The sequence below is a fragment of the Phaseolus vulgaris genome, chromosome 10 (assembly GCF_051622355.1).
Source record: "Phaseolus vulgaris cultivar YP4 chromosome 10, ASM5162235v1, whole genome shotgun sequence".
NCBI lineage: Eukaryota > Viridiplantae > Streptophyta > Magnoliopsida > Fabales > Fabaceae > Phaseolus > Phaseolus vulgaris.
This window is the reverse complement of record NC_143507.1, coordinates 42,669,024-42,690,747: the sequence shown is the minus strand read 5'-3', so window position 1 is coordinate 42,690,747 and position 21,724 is coordinate 42,669,024. Positions and strand designations below refer to the sequence as shown.

At 29.7% G+C, this 21,724-nt stretch overlaps 3 protein-coding genes across 4 annotated transcripts; all 3 read right to left on the bottom strand.

The window, feature by feature from the left end:
- Positions 1-7,904: 7,904 nt before the first annotated feature.
- Positions 7,905-12,671, bottom strand: LOC137819276 (disease resistance-like protein DSC1). Of its 2 annotated transcripts, XM_068623075.2 has the most exons (5): positions 12,301-12,671; positions 11,041-11,621; positions 9,756-10,845; positions 9,358-9,672; positions 7,905-9,261 (listed from the first exon to the last, which is right to left on the bottom strand). In XM_068623075.2, the coding sequence occupies exons 2-5, from the start codon at positions 11,595-11,597 to the stop codon at positions 8,074-8,076; spliced, it is 3,150 nt and encodes a 1,049-aa protein (XP_068479176.2). In that variant the 5' UTR covers positions 11,598-11,621; positions 12,301-12,671; the 3' UTR covers positions 7,905-8,073. The 2 variants fall into 2 exon arrangements, with proteins under 2 accessions (XP_068479176.2, XP_090152822.1); XM_090296696.1 differs by lacking the exon at positions 12,301-12,671 and having other exon boundaries at positions 11,041-11,836.
- Positions 12,672-14,008: 1,337 nt separating this feature from the next.
- LOC150024823 (disease resistance protein RPV1-like) lies at positions 14,009-14,750 on the bottom strand. Its single transcript, XM_090296184.1, has 3 exons — positions 14,417-14,750; positions 14,193-14,340; positions 14,009-14,063 (listed from the first exon to the last, which is right to left on the bottom strand). Exons 1-3 carry the CDS (start codon positions 14,748-14,750, stop codon positions 14,009-14,011), a joined length of 537 nt encoding a protein of 178 aa, XP_090152310.1.
- A 1,215-nt stretch (positions 14,751-15,965) lies between these two features.
- On the bottom strand, positions 15,966-17,591 carry LOC137818070 (toll/interleukin-1 receptor-like protein). The gene is made up of 3 exons (XM_090296183.1): positions 17,032-17,591; positions 16,732-16,873; positions 15,966-16,139 (listed from the first exon to the last, which is right to left on the bottom strand). The coding sequence occupies exons 1-3, from the start codon at positions 17,589-17,591 to the stop codon at positions 15,966-15,968; spliced, it is 876 nt and encodes a 291-aa protein (XP_090152309.1).
- Positions 17,592-21,724: the final 4,133 nt, after the last annotated feature.

The following is a 21,724-nucleotide window of genomic DNA, read 5'->3' as shown; positions in this document are numbered from 1 at the left end:
CCGATCCCGAAGGAGCAGTTGGCTATGTTGATTTTGACTATGGTGGTGATTTAGATCGAAGAATGTCACTTTCAGCCTACATGTTTACCCTATGTGGTTTGATGACTTTTTACGGCAAGTGAACCGCTTTGTCAGAAGTAATAATTATCCCTAAGGACGGATATCGATCCCACAAGGAACAGTGAATTATCAAGTACAATAATTGCTAAATATAGAACAAAACAATTAAAAGTGTGTTGAAAGTGGCTGTGTTGGCGATGATCAATAAGAAAACAGACAAAGAATTGGTTGTTTCAAGTTGGAAAAATAGGAATTAGGTTTCATCTCTCTCACTCTCATGTATTTTGATTAGCATGTCAATATTAAGTTCTTTGATTGAAATTGATGTCCGTAGGCCCGTAGAAAATTCATTTATATTGATCTCTCGCATATAAAATTCTTAAGAATGTTTCCTAAATATCGATATCTTGCATACTTATAAAAACAACTTAGAAATCACAATCAGACGTTAATGGCAATCAACATTTCAAGTCTATCTCTAGCACTCAAATATGCTAAGTATTGATGTTTAGGTCCGAACCCTAAATTTACCTCTCGGTCATATTTAAGATTCTCAATTTGTCACGTAAAGTTAAAAGTAAAACAACAATACCAATAGTCATAAGAGTTTGAGCAGATTACTCCCAATCCCAAAGGGTTAGAATTAGCCACGCATACTTCTAGCACCTTCCATTCTCCCATTGTTGATACGAGATATATAATTGTTGAAAAAAATTCATACGGCCGAAAATCATGCAGACATGTTGACCAAGCCACTTCCACCGGCTAAGTTCGATCATTGCCTGAACTTAGCTAGTATTATCCATACTTAATCAAGGCTTCATGGCGAGAGAGTGTTCAAGTTAAAGGCAAGTCAAGGTGGAGATTTGTGGGATATGACTCACATTTTTCGTTTTCTTGACATAATTGAAGGAGCATATCCAAAGAAATCAAAGGGAGGTTACTTACCGTTCACAATTAATATTGAAATCAAAGGGAGGTTACTTATCGTTCACAATTAATTGTTATCAAATGGAGGTTACTTACCATTCTCAATTAATTGTTTTTTATTATTGTTGTCTCCTAGAATCATGATATACAGTGGCTTCCTTCAAGTAATGTAATACAACAAAACAGAACATAAACTTGCTTCCTCTCTCTCCTTTCATATACTCTCTATTTCTTCTTTTGGGTGTAAGTGTTTTGGGGGTAAGCCTGAGAGACCCAGTACCATTATATAATGGAAGTTTTAGCTTTCTCACCGGTGGTTTTTTTAGCCTCTATTTAAAGGGAGTTTTCCACATAAAAAAATTTGTTATCATTCTCATTTTTATTGTTACTTTAATTTCTCATAATTTTTGGTTGAAATTATCACACTTCCACACATGATATCCCTACAAATATTATAGTAATATTTTTCATATTCGTATTTTTAAAATAAAGTAAAGTATATTATTTTATTTTATTTTAACAATAATACATTTTATACTCCTTTGATTTGAAATGATTTTTTACTCTATTGAAGTAATGGTGTGTTAATAACTTTAAAAGTAATGATGAAAGAGTTTCAAGTTATTTTATTTTTAAAGTTAATACATAACGTGGTAAAAACTTAAATGTTAGAAAATGTATTGATTTAAGTTTGAAAGGTGAGACTTTCATATTATGATCCAAGCAATGAGAGAACCAAAATAAAAATGGATCCCTTGTAGGTGAGGTGTAAGGCAACTACAATTACATTCCAGTAATGGAAAAATGGGTTGTTTTTCCTTAAAAGATAATAATTGTCCATTAAATTATAATTTCAATTAATAGAGTTTTAATTGTGCTTTATGGGTTGTATTAGATTATATTTAGACACTTATTCTATTATTTTGGACTACATGAGATAAAATGGATGAGTTTATAAGACACTATATACCGATAACATTGATTTTTTTTTTATATTTTATAGAAAAATTAGAAAACTAATTACAATTTACAATATGTTAATAAGTTTGCAACATGATAAGGTTATTTTATACTCTAAAAAAGTGATAGTGACTAATCAATGATAAGAGTTCCATGGAATACAATAATCGGTGATCTTTAATCAAGAATTCTACGTCAGGTTCAAGATTGTGTTTATATATCATGTACAAGTTTAATGAGTTCTTTTAAAAATTGTAAGAATGATAATGCAGAAACTATAATTAGAAAAATAGATAGAAAGATAACTGAACGTGTATAATTATTCATTATTTTAAAATGTATAATTATTTAATAATAATTTGTTATAAAATTATTTTTTATTGTTAATTATTATACTTTTGTTTTGTTGTTGTAGTATTTTTATTTTACATTACTACATAATGGTTTTTAATATTAAAAAATAATATTTTTTTATTTATATAAGATTTGATTTGTTTTTTTATTTATTTTTTAATTTTATATTACATGTTTAATATTTTAATAAATTATTTGAAGTTCTGTTTTTATTTAATTGATTGAATATTTTTTTAATTATATTTGAATTATACCTATTTACATTTAATATATATTTATTTTTTAATTATAATTTTTAAATTTACAAATATGTGAAATTTTTTATTTTTAAACAAAAATAACTCATTTCATTATTAACTATTTTTAATAGGTAAAAGTAAAATTGTAAAATAAGAATTTTACACCTTTAAAAAAATTAAAATTCTCTAACATCATCAAGTCACTCACAAACTCTAATACTTTCCTCTCACATTCACCCTTACTTCAATCAAAACATTTTCACTTTCTTTAGATTTTTCTCTCACATTCTCACACATTCACTTCCTCAAATCCTCACACATCCCTTCCCAATCAAATAAATTATAACTCATAAACATAATAATTATACACAAAAATATATTAATATAAACACAACAACAAATTAAATAAAAACAAAACTTCAAGTAATTTCTTAAAATATTAAACATATATTGTAAAATTGGAAAATAAATCACATCTTATATAAACAAAAAATATTATTTTTTAATATTAAAAAACCTTGCAGTAATGGAAATTAAGAAATACTATAACATTAGAATAAATGAGGATAAATTAAGAAATAATTAAGAAATAACACATGCTGATGTGATTTTCACTTTACATCTCTTCATTTTGAAGGAAGAGGGTATTTAAATAGTTGATATCCTCTTAATTCTTTGTCTATGAGCAGTACATCCGCAGAAACAAACAAACCTTAAAAGTATGTGTGGTACTAAGAGCGAAACCAAAGAAAGATTAAGTATTTTATTAACATTTTAATATTTTTGAGTTTTCCTATATGATAATGTATCACGCTGACTACAAAAGAAATTCATATTTATCCATGGATTATTATTATCAAATCTCTATTTATAAATAAATTCAACATTACATACAAATTATTATCAATAATAATAATTAAAAAAACAACATTACTATTATTAATATTAATAATACTATCAATATTATTAATATTTTTACTAATGTGTATATACAGTTATTGGCTATGGAAAAATAAATTTATTTGATAATATTTTTAATATGTAGATTTATTAAAAAAAATAAGGAAATAAATTAATGTATCTATATATATATATTGATGTCTACAAGTATTAATTTTTTTAGTAACATACTTATTTATTAATATATTTTAAATTAATTATATATTATGTTTCACAATAACAGTAAACGCTATATTAATGCTTGCATTCACACGTTTATTTTAATCATATGTTGGAGTACCTTTTATTTAACAAGAATATTCGTTATTTTTCGCCATTTATATTATTGATTCATTGGGTGTAATAAATGCGCATTAATTCACTTTTTTTTTGTGGTTGAATCTAAGCCAAGATAGAAAATTTGTGAACACTACACACCGAGTGCTGATTGCGGAAAACTTGGAGAAGGGGTTTTGATATTTGGTTGTGAGACATTACGAAGTCTTTTTTTGAGCAACTTGTTTGTTAATGACGGTGGAAACGGAAATAGGTTTATTTAGTTACTCAAATTCATAAAATTTGACTAAACTTTGATTGAGTTCATAAAAACCAATTTAATTAAAAAGGTGAAACTTCAACCCATTGAAAAAACATGTTAAGCATAATAGACTAATTATTGAAGTAAATATAAATAATATTTTATTTATTCTATTATAATTTTATTAAATATAAATTTATTTATTTATTTTTGTTAATTGTTGAATAGCGTATTAAATTAATAAAGTTATTAACAAATAAATTTGTATATCATTTATGAGTTTTATTAAAAAAAATTAAATAAATATTGAAGAATCACACACAAATAAATATGTATAATATAAGAGAAAATTGTAATAAAATGTGGTATTACAAAAATATATTTTTAAAGAAGAAAATGTAATTTCATTTTAAACATAAAATATACAAAGTATATATATATATATATATATATATATATTTCAAAATAATGAAATATAAGATGTAGAAATACCTAAAAAAAACATGAAATCTAGCCTAATATTAAATGTGGATAAAACAAGACTTAAAGGATTCCATCATCATTTTATTATGTCTGAATCAAATTTTAAATGATTTCAAATTAGAACATTCTAGTTTAGTCATCCATATAAATGCTGAAAGATGTATTTTATAGATCTATTTCATTTATTTGTATTTTATTTATTTTCAAACTAATTTAGAAGATTTTGAAACCATGAACAATAGGAAACTTTTTTCTATATGTAAAGAAGAAACAAATGATCAACATCATCATTATGCTCTTAGAAGTGCATCAGATATGTCCTTTTGGGAATGTTGTAATCTACAAAGGAAGCAATCTCTGGTTTAGAGAAAGTGCCTTAATCAAATGGCTAAGGAAACATTCACAAACATCTGGACCTCTAAAGCTAACAAAAACATCGTACTTTGATTGAAGGGTGTGAGTGGAAGAAGCAGAAGATGTCAGTGGAAACCACAAACTATTTTCTACTGTTGGCTTTGCCGGCTAGAGACAAACAAATACAAGATATGCCATTATATTAAAAACGCGAGAAAAATAACAGTAAGACAATTATAAGGAGCAAAAAATTAACTCACTGAAAAATTGATGAATGAAATCCTGATAGATTAGCAGATTCACTCAAAGTAGATCGCCATCTTTGCACAGTGAAGGAATAGTTTCTTTCATGTTAACAAAGGCATCACCATAACTCCTCCTTTGATGTCGTCGAACGTCTGAAGGATCTACTTTGTAGAAAATAGGCACTGCAATTTGTCCATTCTTTCTCCTGCACTCCAAAATTTTCTCAAGCTCTAACAAACACCATCTCGAAGAAGCATAGTTTTCTGAAAATATAACCAAAGAAATTAATGATTCTTCAATGGCTCCTAATAGTGCTTCATATAGTTCTTCCTTTTCTGAATGTTATCATCTGCGAAGAAAGCAATTTGCTTCTGAGAAAATGCCTCAATCAAATGGCTGAGGAAACCTCGACGGACATCTACGCCTCTGAAGCTAACAAATACATCGTACCTTGATTTGAGAAGTGTGATTGGAACAAGTAGAAGATGTTACAAACACCAGACAAATGAATACAACATATTTGATTCTATGAGAAACTTGGAAACACATTGGATTGACTATACTCGGCATCTTAATTTCTTCTTCTCTCTACACCTTTGCAATATATAAAAACAATTACCAGCCACAGTATATTTAAAAGAAAAAAAAATTATCTGCAAAATAATATAATTTAAAATTAGTCCATTTAATAAAAATATCAAACACCTTCCTCTTTTACTGGAAAAATATAAACAATCACTAATATAATTTTGTTGTTCGTTTATGTCATGGAAAAAGATAAAGTTAAAAATAAATAACATTATGGCATATACAAAAAATATATCAGTATATATAAATGGATTCATAATTTTAAGTAATAACATAACAAATATATTTACTTCAAAAACATCTATCCTGATTCGTAATTTAAAAAATCTTTTGAGCCAAATATAATTACGTTTAAAATGAAAAAATGAAGGTGTGTTTATATTTTGTTGATAATTTAGAATAAGTAGAAGAAATAGAGAAATAGAGTAACTGAGGTGAAGTAAGAGAATGAAGAAGAAAGTTATGGAAGTCTAAGCTCAAGAAATCCTCATAAATCTCTCTTAATTAACCGCATAAAGGACTCAACTTAATAGTTGCAAGAAGCTGTGATTATTCTCAGCCAAATTGAGAGAAAATATAAATTATGAGAATAGCAGATCCTTGAGAAGTAGCAGCATGCAAAGTGAATGAAAAGGGAAAAAAGAGAGATTAGTCTCTTGCCTGAAAGCTGTGTAATTCCTTGAAAGAGCTTCAATGCTGTGTTGTGACTGCAAGAGTCTGTTTTAGTTTTAGTTTAGTAGGAAAGACTTGTTTTCTGAGTTGAAAAAGGAGAATAAGACAAATAGTGAATTGCAAGGTGGAATCATTTATTGTTTGATTGCATGATTGCAAAATTCTCATTTTCTTCTTATCATTAACAACTCATATCCACTATGTGTTTTGCAGAAGGTCCACAACGGATTAACATATTACTTATTTCAAGATATTTTATAAGTACTACTGCAGGTACACACCTCAAAAGATAATCCGAGTACCACAAGTTGTCGAGAAAGGAAGTGGATGAAAGATAGGAGGATAGATAAGTGAAAGTTGAAGTCGAAGACATTCTCTCCTATAAATTATGTAAGTACAGGTAAATATTTTAAAATCTTTGTAGAGACAAATGATAAACTTTATTTTTATGATTTCGATGATAAACTCGAATTTTTCTTTCATTGTACTCGATCTCCCACGATCTCCCACCCGATACAAATCTTGGCCGAGGTCTCTGCAAGATAGAGAAATTTTTCACGTATTTAATCAGCTTCCTAATACACTCCCTATTCGAAGAATTCTTGTCGTGCATCGATCGTCCCACCTTTGGGTGGATTTTTCTGGTATGTAGAATTTAAACTGGTTTATTTTCCATCATAAATTTGGTGTCTCCTTCAAGTGCCGAGGGACGTCCTCGGAAGCACAAAAAAAGGGAAGGATCGAACGGTCTCCTTGTCGAACTGCCCCCAATCTTCACCGGGTATCGACTCGTGTTCTTCTACACTGCTGGGGAGAACCTCCAAATCGCGGGGAAGAAGTTGCATTTTGTTGGACATCTCACGTCGACTAGAGATTAAAAGTCTTTCATGGTATATAAGTGGGTGCAAACCTTAACCCTATGAACCGGTTTTATGAGATTAAGTTAGACTTAAAGTCCACTTCGTAATACACTTGTCCTATTGAAGAAGAAACCATTGTCTTGACGTCTGTCGAGAACATAGTATCGGTCGTCGTCGAGATGATGAGCTGTTCTCTATTGATATCTCAGATGATCGGGACCGAAAGTCCATAAGAAATCTGTTGCCACCACTGAAAATCTTAAGAGCCTTCGAAACAATGTTCATTTGGATTCCCTTCGTTATCTCTCCATCTTTGGATGAGGATAGAGAAGGATTAACAACAGCTTTTTTACTTCACTTTATTTTGAGAGTGTACTTACAGAAAATTCACAGTACAAGTCAATGTATCTTTTGAATTTTCTAAACTATTTTTCTTACTTTCTTCAGACATTCATTCATATCTCTGAAATGTTTATTTATTAAATTAAGAGGTTTTATAATTTATAATGCATTTTAACGAGCAAGCATTCTTTAATTATATTGAATTCAACAAATGTTTGAATATTTTCAATTTCAAAACAAACCCATATGAAGTTTACTGAGTAGCACAGTAAAGTTTTTAAATTCATATAAAATTTAAACATCTCAATTAAAAAACTATATATGTATAATATATCCGAGTAAAAATGTCACATTAACTCTTTAATCCTTATAAACTAAATATTTAATATATCCCAGTAAAAACAACCATGCAGAAAGTCCAGAAACTATAAGAAGAATCCCAGCATTTGGAAATCAATGATATATACATTCACTCACATGCCTCCTCTTTCATATTCTCTCTTCCCTCTCACCTGTTCCACACAGCAACAGGGTAGACTTCATAAAGTTCCTTTGGAATTCCAGCATCACCCAATTCTTGTTTCTGAAGAAAATTGCTGGTTGTGCTCACCCCAAACCCTCTTAACTGCACCTTTATGTATTCGGATGAGAGTGCTAGTGATGTTACTGTAAACTTAATTTTCAACCTCCGTTGATGTTTGGCACGACTTTGTAGAAAGCGAGAACATGCTTGGTTGTACATCAGATACACGTGATCCGACTTAATCCCATGATGTGGTCTATCCAAGTACACAATCATACTGTCATCTTCACCTTCATCTTCACCTTCAGTACTAATCTTCAATTTCAAGACCCTTTCCCCATTCGGCACTTCCGGTAAAATGAAGCAAAAGATGTAGCCCAAGTGAGAAGAATGTGGAGAAATAGTTATGTAATCATCATGTGTGGCCTTATGCATCAACCATTCTGGAACTTGGCTTCCTGGGTACACATAAATACCTTGAGCATCACCAGATGTAGACAAATGCTGGTGTGCAAATTTCACCATGTTGATTTCAGCATTCCTCTCAATAGCCGTGAGAGAATGCTCATCCAATTTAAAGCAGTTCCAAAAGACAACCTTTTTCTTATTTTCCTTCCATTGTTCAGCAATAGGAGGGAACGTTACACTCTCCAGTGATACGCATTCACGGACATCTAGTGTTTCAACTGATGGAGGAAGCTTTGGTAGGGACCTAAGCTTCTCACAGTATCGTAGATCTAGATGTCGCAACCCTTCAAGATTTTTTATGCTTTCAGGCAAGCTCTCAATGTAAGTGAATGCAAGATTTAACTTTTCAAGCTTGCTTTGAGATCCAATAGATGAAGGGAGTTGCCTGATACTGGTGCGTTCTAAATTCAACCTTATCATATTCTTTGAGGTCACTGAGAAATCCTTTAGTTCCATGCAGCCGTAGAGGGAGAGATAACGAAGAGAGTCCAAATGGATATTGCTTCGAAGGCTTGTGAGGGACGTGCATCCATCCAAATCTAACTTCTCGAGATTTTTGAGTGAGAAAATTGATGGATGAACACTGGTCAACCCTACACAGAATCGAAGATCTATTACTTCAAGGTTTGGGGCCTTTGAAAAGTCTGGCAGCTCCGTTATGTTTGAGGATGAATGCAGGATAAGGACTTGTAAATTCACAAGATCCTGTAGCAGCAGTCAAAACAAACAGATTATTGAAGACACTCTGCATGGACTAATGTTAATTTTAGATTAAAAGATACATAAGTATATAATATTTACCGGCACTTCTTGCCATAGTTTTTTCACCCGGCTATATGGCAAATGCAACTCTACTAGATTTTCTGCAGAAAACTTTGAAGGCAAAGATTCCAAAGGATAGTTCGTCCAACCAAGATATCTTAGCTCATTTGGCAGAGATTCAAGCCCTTGAGGAAGATACAAGCCCCACGGTTCACAGAGGAGAATATCACGAGTTCCTGCAGTGGACAAATTTAGAAAGTGGAGCTTCCTCATCTTAGTAAATACTTGTGGCTTTAGATGTAGTTGCTTCATTCTCAGCAAGTTGATGACTATGCTTCTGATAGCCTCGTTACCCTGCAAGCAAAGTAGTAGAAAAAATTTAAATATCAAAATAATCTACTTTTAATAAAAATATCCAATTCTTCTCTGTCTATTACCTTGTTGTGTGTTAGTACTTCATAAACGCCATCAGGATCAAATAGTCGCCTCTGGCTTCTGGGGTCTTCAATAGATTCTTGACCTGCAATCTGCCTAGCAGTTTCTTGTATAATGTCATGCATTGATACAGTATTTTCTTGAGAAATGCTGATAAGAGCTTTATCCTTCAACCTTTCCAATCCCGCAACCACTGAATAATCACGATCTTTCAATAAAAAATCTATGTACTTTACCTCCAGTTGCAGCCCATAAAAAAAACATGCAATATCCAAAAAAATCCTCTTTTCATCCTCCTCAAGATCATTGTAACTCAATTTAATAATATCATGAACCTTTTTGTTGTGCATTTGTCCTTCTAATTGACTTTCCCATATCTCTTTATCTTTCCCATGAAGACGGTGACCCAAAAGTTTAAGAACAAACGGAATGCCTTTGGCATAATCAACCACTTTCTTTGACAGTTCCTGGAACTCTGCTTGCAGATGTTTTTTCTTAAAGGCATTTAAATTGAAAAGTCGCATAGATTCATCAAAGTTTAAGGCCTCAACTTGGTATACATTAGCAAACTCTTTAGCAAGAACCTGTTTATCTCTGGTTGTCACAATGATTCTACTACCAGATCCAAACCAATCTGTTCTAGCTAAGATTTCTAGTTGCTCGGAGTCATCGACATCATCGAGAATAATAAGAACCTTCAAGCGATGAAGTCTTCTCTCAACTAACTTCTGCCACCCATTAGATATGTCAATTTTCAAATGTTCTTCTCCTAATAATGTTGAAAAAAGCTTTTTCTTCAATGAGATTATTCCATGTCTTCCTGACTCTTCCCTTATGTTAGCCAGAAAACAACAACTATCATATTCAAAACACAGTTTATTATATACTTCTTGTGCAATAGTTGTCTTACCAATGCCACCCATGCCCCAAATTCCAATCATGCGAACATCTGTTGCTTCTAATTGCAGCATAGATTCAACATCGGCAATTCGTTTACCAATTCCAACAAGCCCTTTGGAGTTAACTTGGTGAACATGATTCAACGTCCTCCACACAAATTTAACTGTCTTTTTAACAAGTTCAGCATCATCTCTGTGCAGCAAAAGAAGAAACGAGAAACTCAGAAAAGAATCAAGCATATTTGGATATGTAAAACAAAGGAAGAACAAGAGAAAGAGAAACAAAAACAAGAACAAAAAAACTATCTTCTGTAAATATAAAATATTTTGCTTCAAATAGAATTTTTCTTTAGATATCTTCAACAATTATAAGGAGCCAAAAACTCACTGAAAAATTGATGAATGAAATCCTGATAGATTAGCAGATTCAGTCAAAGCAGATCGCCAGCTTTGCACAGTAGTGAAGGAATAGTTTCTTTCATGTTTAACAAAGGCATCTCCATAAGTCCTCCTTTGGTGCCGTACCTCTGAAGGATCTACTTCGTAGAAAATAGGCATTACAATTTGTCCATTTTTTCTCCTGCACTCCAAAATTTTCTCAAGTTCTAACAAACACCATCTTGAAGAAGCATAATTTTCTGAAAATATAACCAAAGAAATTAATGATTCTTCTATGGCTCCTAATAGTGCTTCAGATAGTTCTTCCCCTTTCTGAATGTTATCATCTACGAAGAAAGCAATTTGCTTCTGAGAAAATGCCTCAATTAAATGGCTAAGGAAACCTCTACGGACATCTACACCTCTGAAGCTAACAAATACATCGTACTTTATTTGAGAAGTGTGATTGGAACAAGTAGAAGATGTTACAAACACCAGATAAATGAATACAACATATTTGATTCCATGAGAAACTCGGAAACACATTGGGTTGACTACACTCTGCATCTTAATTTCTTCTTCTCTCTACACCTTTGCAATATAAAAGAACAATTATGAGCCGCAATATAAGGAAAATGTTACTTTGAGAGTCATCAAGGAACATGTTAGTTTGACAATTTGATAACTGGACAGTTAAAAAAACACCAATTTACTATTATAATTATAATGTGATACAATATAATTTCAAGTATTTTAAAATTGATTTATTTTCAAAAAAAATATCAAATACCACACTCATTAATATAATTTTGTTGTTCGTTTATGTCATAGAAAGAAAAAGAAAAAGTTAAAAATAAATAACATTATGGCATATCAAAAACAAATAATTATATCAGTATAAATAAATGGATTCATAATTTTAATTAGTAATATAACAAATATATTTTCTTCAAAACATCTATCCAGATTCATAATTTAAAAAATATTTTTTGAGCTAGTCTAACCAATGCATCCGTTTTCATAATATATTAAAAAGTATAAGAAAATTAATAACTAATAATTTGATAATAGGCATTTTATAATTAAGACTAAAAAATGTTATCATTTTTTTTTATGTAAAAGGTTGTAACTAATATAACTACGTTTAAGATGAAAAAAAAAGAAGGTGTGTTTATATTTTGTTTATAGTTAATAATAAGTAGAATGAATAGAGAAATGGAGTAACTGAGGTGAAGTAAGAGAATGAAGAAGAAAGTTATGGAAGTCTAACCTCAAGAAATCCTCATAAATATCTCTTAATTAACTGCATAAAGGACTAAACTTAATAGTTGCAAGAAGCTGTGAATATTCTCAGTCAAATTGAGAGAAAAATAGAAATTATATGAGAATACACCAAGATCCTTCAGAAGTAGCAGCATTTGAAGTGAATGAAAGGGAGGGGGGAAAGAGAGATTATTCTCTTGCCTGAAAGCTGTGTAATTCCTTGAAAGAGCTTCAATGTTGTGTTGTGACTGCAAGACTCTGTTTAAGTTTTGGTTTAGTAGAGAGACTTGTTTTCTGAATTGAGAAAGGAGGATAAGACAGATGGTGAATTGCAAGGTGGAAAAGTAAGGACATGACATAATCATCATTTATTGTTTGATTGAATGTTCAACAAATTCTCATGCTGTTCTTATCCTTCACAACTCATTTATCCCTGTGTTTCGGAAAAGGTCCACAGTAGATTAACATATTACTTATTTCTACGTATTTTATAAGTCTAACATAAATAAATGACAGATAACATTTCCTTTTCTACTTTTTCTTAGATATCTCTCATGATTTCCGGATATAACATTTTTTTTTTAATTCTAAATTATTGAAGATTTTATATGATGAAAACATTTTATAATATATAATTAATTAAAATTACGAACATTTCATAATATATTAATAGATGTAAATTTAATTTTATAAATTGATTTTATTAAAGTTAGAGTTAAAAGTTTAATTTTTAATAAAAATAACGGAATAAAATTAGGTTTTTCCATGTGCATTAGATTATTATTTTAATTAAAATTGAAGTAATGTTTGTGAAAGTCTTTGTCTGCTATGACTTGGTGGGTCCAACGGTTTTCATTATGCAACAAAATAAAATTGGGGTTGCAAAGGCGTCATCGGTGGGACCGTCACTGTTCTAGGCTTTAATCCCTTAAATGTATTTTTTCCAATAATAAAACTTTATAACACATTTCTTTCTTTTCTGAAGAAATGGGTTTCCCAATGTTTACTATGAAACCCTCTCAACTCCAAAAGAAATGATTCGGGTGTGTGGTTCAACATTACAGAGATCCTAAAACAGACTGCATAATTATAGTAACATCCACAGAGCTACAAATAAAACTCTGAACCAAACAGAAAACCTAAAACATAGTCTAGTGGCTTTAAGAGAAGCTACAAAAATTACACCAACACTCCATTATTCCAACTAACTCAAACCCAGATAAGAAAGTTCATCATCTCACTTTAATCTTCAATTTCGACCTTGGTTGACTTAGTCAGAACAGAAACATGGTTTCTGATTTAGAACCATGATGTCGGTCAATCTAAGGACACATATTCTTGCTACCTTCACCCTTCTTCACCTCCAATAATACTAATTCCAAACCCTAATCCTTGCATGGGGACTTCTGAAACAACCAAGTAAAAAATGAAACCCAAAAATCAATTCTCATGTATGATTCACTTTCTTTCCTAACACTCCTGGTATTGCATTTTTATTTTATTTAAAGCCATTCAAATTCAAAATTTATAAGGATCCATCAATGTTTCTCCACCTTTATTAGTATCAAGCAGTTATATATTTCTGCGAGGATCATCTTTACCAATACATCCAATAACTGGAAGATCTTCTGACTTTATTTGTAGCAATGATTCTGCATGTGGAAACTGTGTACCAATTTCATACGCCTCTTTAGAATTAACTTTATGTCTGAGATTCAACACCATTGACGACACACATTTAACATCTCTTTAACAAGCTTAGCATCATCCCTGCAAAATTCAAAATAATATATATCAACAACACCTCAATTATAATTATTTTGCAAGTTCAAGTTCGAACTATACACAGAAAGAAGAAGCATAAAAAGTTAGACAATTTTTATTGAGGAAAAAACTAACCGAAAAGTAGATGAATGAAGTCCTGCTAGATTAGCAGATTCCTTCAAAGCAAATCTCCATGTTTGCACAGTGGTAAGATTGTATTGTCTGTCATGAGCAACAAAGGCCTCTCCATAACTTCCCCTCTGATGTCGCACATCTGAGGGATCTACTTTGTAGAAAATAGGTAGCAACATGTGTCCATATTTTTTACTACACAACAATTTTCACAAGTTCTAACAAACACCAGCTTGAAGAAGCATAGTTTTCTGAAAATATAATCAAATAAATAGATGATATTTCAATTGCTCTTAGAAGTGCATGAGATATTTGATGTCCTTTGAGAATGTTGTAATCTAGAAAGGAAGCAATCTGGTTTAGAGAAAGGGCCTCAATCAAATGGTTAAGGAAACCTAGACGAACATCTGGACCTCTAAAGCTAACAAAGACATGGTAGTTTGATTGAAGGGTGTGAGTGGAAGAAGCAGAAGAAGATGTCAGTGGAATCCACAAACTAAGAGAAAGAAATAGAAGAAAGGCGTTTATATTAGAAATGCGAGAAAGATACCAGTAAGGCATGGTTGATCTTTCTTCAAGTCTGAACCTTAACTAATATAAGGGTTGTGGAAGGTTGGGATGAAGGCTCCGGATCATTGTTTTCATTTGAAATTTTTATGAATTATTAGTTAAAATCTTAATAACTAATTAGATATTAATTTAACTTATTTAATAATAATAAAAATTAATTTAAAAATAAAAATTATTTTAATTTTAAAATAATTTTTAATTTAATTATAATTAATTATTTTTTATCTAATTTCTATTCAATAATTTTATTGTATTGTTAACAATAAAATTAAATTAAATAATATTGCAACTAAAAAAGAAAAAATCAATCCACTGTGTTCAATTTTATTTCCCTTTTACTTATCCAAGAAGTTTACATTAATTTGGAGTGATAGATACTTGTAACTTATCCATATCATACATAAGATACGATATGATGTGAGAATTAGCTGATCTCAGCAGTTGAATTATAAGATTAAAAGATATATAATTTTATTATTTTTATGAATAATGAATTAAAATTATTTTTTTAAAATAATATTAAAAAAATAACCATTAAAAAGTTTATTTAATTATTTTTACATAAAAATTTATTTAATTATTCATTTTATAAAATAAATATATTATCTATTTATTATTTATTATAGAGTAAAAGTTTCCCATTAAAAAGTTACGAAACGGTTAGATTATTATTATTGTTATTAAAAAAATTGAAAAATATTACATACAAATAAGTATTACAATTATATAGAGATTATAGAAGACTTTTTAATTATGTGATCTAACTTTTCTTCGTTATAGAAGAGTTTAATTATGCTTACTTTGATGGAGAAAGAATGCATTCTGTCTACCTTGTAACATGATTCATCCAAACAAAATTAATACAAAATTAATTCACACTCTTCTGTCGTGGTGTCGTTTTAGAAGTAGTTGAAAAAAACACACTTTTAGCGCAGAAGTGAGATTAGTGGGGGCTCTCGAGTATGCAAACACACTAAAATCAGACGACAAAACCACACTGCTCCCTACACAAAAAACAGCTTATCCAAAGGCCAAGAGCTGCATAATTATGCAGTATGCAGCACCAAAAACTGGATTTTCTAAACATATTCCTAAGAATAATATTGATATGAAACTAGTGAAAATATTGATTAATTGTTACCGTTTTCATGAAAATCTTTTGTCATTCCTGGCTAATGGCTACGAGATGAACAAGACTGTGAAGCTTTAGGAGAGAAGCGAAAGACAGCGAACCCTCTTGGCAACACACTTTCCCTTATACTGCCCCATGCCATCATCATCATCATCGTGGAGGTTTGAAAAACCTCTATTAGGTCTGGCTAATATTTTTATAATGTTATTTTTTTTCTTTTGATGGAGTTGGTAGCCATTCACAAGATACTACAAAGGCATTCTGAATGCCAAACACGAACCTTATCTAGCGGGTAGCAGTTCAAGGGGGATCATTAAGTTAGAAGTTAGAAGGCAGTAGCAGGTTTTATGTTAGTAATTATCATATATTATACAATTAAATTCTTAAACTTAGAAGTTGTCACAAATTGCAAATTAACGGAGATCTTAAAACAGACTGCATAATTATAGTAACATCCATAATAGTGTATGATTTAGTACCATGATGTTGGACTATCCAAGTACACATATTCTTGCTACCTTCACCCTCTTCTTCACCTCCAATAATAGTAATTCCAAACCTTAATCCTTGTATGGGACTTCTGAAACAGCCAAGTAAAAAATGAAACCCAAAAATCAATTGTCATGTATGATTCACTTTCTTTCCTAACACTCCTGGTATTGCATTTTTATTTTATTTAAAGCCATTCAAATTCAAAATTTATTAGGATTCATCCATGTTTAATTCTCCACCTTTATTAGTATCAAACACTCTACAAAAACACATGTTTTAAAGTCTATAAAAAAAATTATCAGATAAAAAAAACACAATTGTTGTATATTTCTGCGAGGATTATCTTACCATACATCTAGTAATTGGAAAATCTAGCAATGGTTCTGCATGTGGAAACTGTGTATCAATTTCATACTCTTCTTTAGAATTAGCTTTATGTCTGAGATTCAACACAGATTTAACAATCTCTTTAACAAGCTCAGCATCATCCCTGCAAATTTCAAAATAATATATATCAACAACACCTCAATTATAATTATTTTGAAAATAAAAGTTTTTATCGCTGAACTTTTTTTCAAGTTCAAGTTCGAACTATGCACAGAAAGAAGCATAAAAAGTTAGTCATTTTTTATTGAAGAAAAAACTAACCTAAAAGTAGATGAAACAAATCCTGCTAGATTAGCAGATTCCTTCAAAGCATATCTCCATGTTTGCACTGTGCTCAGATTGTACTCTCTTTCGTGAACAATAAAGGCCTCTCCATAACTTCCCCTCTGATGTCGTACATCTGCAGGATCTACTTTGTAGAAAATAGGTAGCAACATGTGTCCATATTTTCTACGACACTCGACAGTTTTTACAAGTTCTAACAAACACCAGCTTGAAGAAGCATAGTTTTCTGAAAATATAATCAAATAAATAGATGATACTTCAATTGCTCTTAGAAGTGCATCAGATATTTGATGTCCTTTGGGAATATTGTAATCTACAAAGGAAACAATCTGGTTTAGAGAAAGTGCCTCAATCAAATGGCTAAGGAAACCTACGCGAACATCTGGACCTCTAAAGCTAACAAAGACATCGTAGTTTGATTGAAGGGTGTGAGTGGAAGAAGCAGAAGAAGATGTCAGTGGAATCCACAAACTAAGAGAAAGAAATAGAAGAAAGGCGTTTATATTAGAAATGCGAGAATGATACCAGTAAGGCATGGTTGATCTTTCTTCACGTCTGAACCTTAACTAGTATAAGGGTTGTGGAAGGTTGGGCTGAAGTATTCCTTTAAATAAGAAAACCAGCATATGAAAAAAGGGTATTAAGAAAAACTTCATGCAGGATGACCTTACAGTCTGTTTGGTTACCGGCAGTGGAGGAGAACCGTGACTGCAACTCAATGCAGAGAAATAAGGAGAGAGAGAAGGTTACAAAAGGAGACACAATTGTCACAAAATAATAAAATGAAAGTTGTAATATAATTGTATAAAATAATAAAATTACATATATCATTACTCTTATAAAAATGTTACACAGTGTTTCGTTCCACATTCCAATTTTTTTTGGAATTAAGTGTATCATTTGCTCTAAGCCAATAATTGTGATACATTAACAATACTGTTCATAAACTACGCGAAATCTATGCAATCATCTAGTGTCCTCGCTTTTATTTATTGAAATTTGTTTTTAATTAATTACAGTGCACATTTTCACCTATGGGCATATAATGAAACATAAAAAAAATATAACTAAAATTGTAAAAAAAATAATTATAAAAATATAAATATATTTATAATATATATATATATATTAATAAAAAAAGTGAACTATATTAATAATAAATATTAAAATAATAATATTTAAAATTAATTTATAAAATAATAATATTAATTAAAATAAATTTTTAAAATAATTAAGTAATAATTAAATAAACTTATTAAATAATATTATTATTAATAATAATTATTTTTATTTTATTTTATTTGTATCAAATATTTAATAATATTATTATTATTAATAATAAAAATAAATGTAGTTATTAATATAAATAAATTAATTATCTTTTTAAAATATAAAAATAAATTTATAAAAAATAGAGAACTTGTATTTTTTTTTAATAATAATATTAATTAAAAGGGTGTTGGGGTGTTTTCTTGAAGAGACGCTCTGTGAAAGAGGGAGACTTTGAGAGAGGGTGTGACAATCACAACTCAAATTTTGTAATCCAACACAGAATGATGGAAAAGCAAACCTAAATCCACAAATTTACCGCTTTTCACTCTCTCAACAAACACAATATCATACTAAAAAATCATTAAATAAAAATTAATTTTAAAAACAAAAAATAATTAATTACTATATTAACTAAATTAAAAATTAATTTTAGAGATTAAAAATATTAACTTTTATGAATAGTGAAGCAAAAAAAATCACACCACTTGATAGGATAAAATCAAAAAATAAATGAAAAGAGACTAATTATTAGTAACTAATTAGATAGTAATTTAAAACTTATTTAACAATAATAAAAACTAATTTAGAACCAAAAAATTATTTTAATTTTTAAAATAATTTATAATTTATTCATATAATAATTAATTATTTTTTATCATTAAAATTAATTTTTATTCAATAATTTTCTTGTGTTAAAAGTGAAATTAAATTAAATAATATTGCAACTAAAAAAGAAAAAACCAATCCACTGTGTTCAATTTTATTTCCCTTTTACGTATCCAAGAAGTTTATAAGAGACGATTCCCTTCTACAATATAATTTTAATATATTTTAAACAAAATAAAAATATTACAGATAACAATAGAAAAAGTGAGGTAAACAATGACTCTATATTTCTAAAGTTGTGGATGTACATTAATTTGTAGTGATAGATACTTGTAACTATCCATATCATACATAAGATGCTTGTAACTATCTAATGTGAGAAACTGATCTCAGCAGTTGAATTATAAGCACAAAATAAAAATTATAAAAGATTTTTTTCATAAAAAATTTATTAAATCAAAATATAAACTTATTTCACTGAAAGATTGTTATGCTTTTCTTTTTCTCTAAAAGTTCACTTTCAAGAGTTTTTAGTGTTGCTTAAGTTTTTGAAGAAAAAACAGAATATATAAAATATCTTATTTGAGTTTATTTGAAATGTTTTGAATAAAAAATAAGAGTTAGGATTGGATCATGAATAAAAAATTTCTATGTGTGAAAAGGAAAAACTGGGAAACATAAAAAAAACATCAATTAGATTAAAATATGCATGTATAGCGAGAATGAAGAAGAAAGGGAAAAAAAGTGCACGAAAATATGAAAAAATAAATAGCGGAGAAAAAAAAAAGTGAAGAAAGGAGACATGAATAATTAGAATGATAAATAATAATAATATAATATAATAATAATAATAATAATAATAATAATAATAATAGAAAAGTGTAACAGAAAAATTGAGTGAAGTTAGAAAGAACGAAAAAATGAAAGAGTTTTTTCTTAGCCGATGAAAATTTGTTTTGGTCCTCATTGTTTTCTTCTATCTTGATAAATGTTGCAATAATTATCTTGATAAATGTTGACAGCTTTTTTTTTTGTTAGTTTTCAGCATTCTGGCTTGGTTGATAGCCGCTGAGTTATTTTTATATGATTGATAGCGACTTGAACTGTTTCTAAATCAATTTGAGTTATTTCTATATCAACTGTTTTTTTTTGTTTTTATGGTGGCTTTTAAGCAGAAATATCTTCTGATGCTTACAATGTCTGTAAATTTCAGGACCCATTAAGTACTTTCAGGACAGGACACACAGTTGCCGATTTCTTCGTGTTAAAGTGCGTACTTCATATTCATCATTTATCCATTTTCAGAAAAAAAAAAAAAAAAAAAAAACGAGTTCATATAAACTAATTGATTGAATAATATCAAAAAGGAGTAACTAATTTAATTATAAATTATAATCCACCCATTTAAGACTTTATTTATAGAAAAACACTACAGTTGATTAATTACATAGAATTCTCTGTAATTTAGTTGTAAATTTTCTATCTAATTATTACATAAAAATGCCTATATTATTTAATTAAAAATATAAGCAAACAAAATTTATTCTATTAAAACTAAATCTATCAATTAAATATACACATCAGAAATAACATTTTAATAACATGGTCAAATTTCAAATAATTTATGCTTGGTTGGTGCAGGTTGGTATATGCTTCCTTCGCACCAGTTTCATTCAACCAATGGTCTGATTTAGTACTCTCATGCTGGTCTATCCAAGTACACATTATTCTTGCTACCTTCACCCTCTTCTTCACCTCCAATAATACTAATTCCAAAACCTAACCCTTTTTTTTACTGCCTATGTAAAATCCAAAAGCAGCAAAAGGTAACTGAAAAACATGCATATATGTATGCACACTCTCACTTCTTATAATAGCATAATTATGCAGTACAACTGCATAAATTCCAGCTCATATAAAGTTTAAACTACAATGCCATTACATCACCATCACCACAAACCTAGACTCCCAAAACCATTCCCTTAAAACCTCTGTTGATGCTCACAAATCCCTTCAGAACTACCAAAACCTTCTGCATAACCTTCATCAATGGCAGCACAGCTGTATGGTTCTTCTGAAACAACGAAGTAAAAAATGAAAACCAAAAATCAATATAAAAAAATATTAACCAGAAGAGGCTGTTCTGAAATAGTTAGTAGGTGGTGAAGATAAGAAGGGCAGTGTAGAAGGGAAAAGTGGGAAAGGAAACTTTGGGACTATAGAAGGTGGATAGGTACCCTTGTGTTCAACATAAGGGTTGAGACTATATACAGAAAAAAGAACATCTGAAGCACTAAACTTACAAGAGTGAAGAATGAAGAGTGGTAATGAGAGAGAGAGAGAGAGAGAGAGTGAAGAATGGTATATCTGTGGTAGGTTTGCTTTTCCATCAGGCTGTGGTAGGTTAGTGAGTGAGCGACTGAGTTGAGTTTCGGATCCCAAAGAAAATAATAATAATTTCAATTTCAATCATCTTTAAATTTAGTAATATACAAAATAATAGATAAAATTTATTTCTTCATGGTAAAATGATTTTTTTGAGCTGGGGTCAAATTCGATTAGAATAGTTTTTTGAAACTTGTTTGAGTACTTAGCCTACTTCAGACGTTTGTTTCTACGATTAATGAACTTTCAGAATACGGAATTCTTAAGTAGAAGGTATACGATAGGTATAATTCAGAGAATATAACGAGAAGTTTTAGTGAGAACTATATATATAAAAAATAAAATAAATATAATAATAATAATAATAATAATAATAATAATAATAATAATAATAATAATAATAATA